This window comes from Penaeus monodon, chromosome 33 (assembly GCF_015228065.2).
Source record: "Penaeus monodon isolate SGIC_2016 chromosome 33, NSTDA_Pmon_1, whole genome shotgun sequence".
Classification (NCBI taxonomy): domain Eukaryota; kingdom Metazoa; phylum Arthropoda; class Malacostraca; order Decapoda; family Penaeidae; genus Penaeus; species Penaeus monodon.
In genome coordinates, this window is record NC_051418.1 from 10,834,555 (window position 1) to 10,835,011 (window position 457).

The 457-nt window shown below is 57.8% G+C and overlaps 1 protein-coding gene across 1 annotated transcript; it reads right to left on the minus strand.

Annotated features, from left to right (window-relative positions):
* Positions 1-2: 2 nt before the first annotated feature.
* Positions 3-451, minus strand: LOC119594018 (broad-complex core protein isoforms 1/2/3/4/5-like). The gene has a single exon (XM_037943046.1). It carries the CDS (start codon positions 333-335, stop codon positions 3-5), a length of 333 nt encoding a protein of 110 aa, XP_037798974.1. The 5' UTR covers positions 336-451.
* Positions 452-457: the final 6 nt, after the last annotated feature.

Consider the following 457-nt stretch of genomic DNA (forward strand, 5'->3'; position numbering starts at 1 on the left):
TCTCACAGGGGCCCCTGGTGGGGCGACGGCGGGAGGGTGGGAACCTGGGGGGACTGTTGCTGGCGATGCTTGATGCTCATGTGCACACGGTACGAGTTCTGAGACGCGTACACCTTGTTGCACAGGGAACAGGTGAAGGTGCGGCGCACTTCCGTGTGCACGTCCCGCATGTGCACCTGCAGGGCATACTTGGAGGAAAGAGATTTGCCGCACACGTCACATTGGCGCCGCCCGTACCAGCCACCTGCAACAAAGTGGGGCGTGAGCGCCGTGCAGCTCCTGGCCTCGCCGTACCTCGTACCGCACGAGACCACAAATATCATTATGACCATCATCAAGCAAGGTCATCATCACCGGTGTTAGTGAGGCCGCTACACACGGTTCGACCTCCACACACTTATATCTAATGTCATCACAACTCTTGGTTCTGTACACCATCCCTACAGCGTCCTTTTAC

Bases quoted from the DNA above. Each gene is read 5' to 3' on its own strand.
- LOC119594018 (XM_037943046.1), bottom strand. From the start codon at position 335: ATGATGGTCATAATGATATTTGTGGTCTCGTGCGGTACGAGGTACGGC.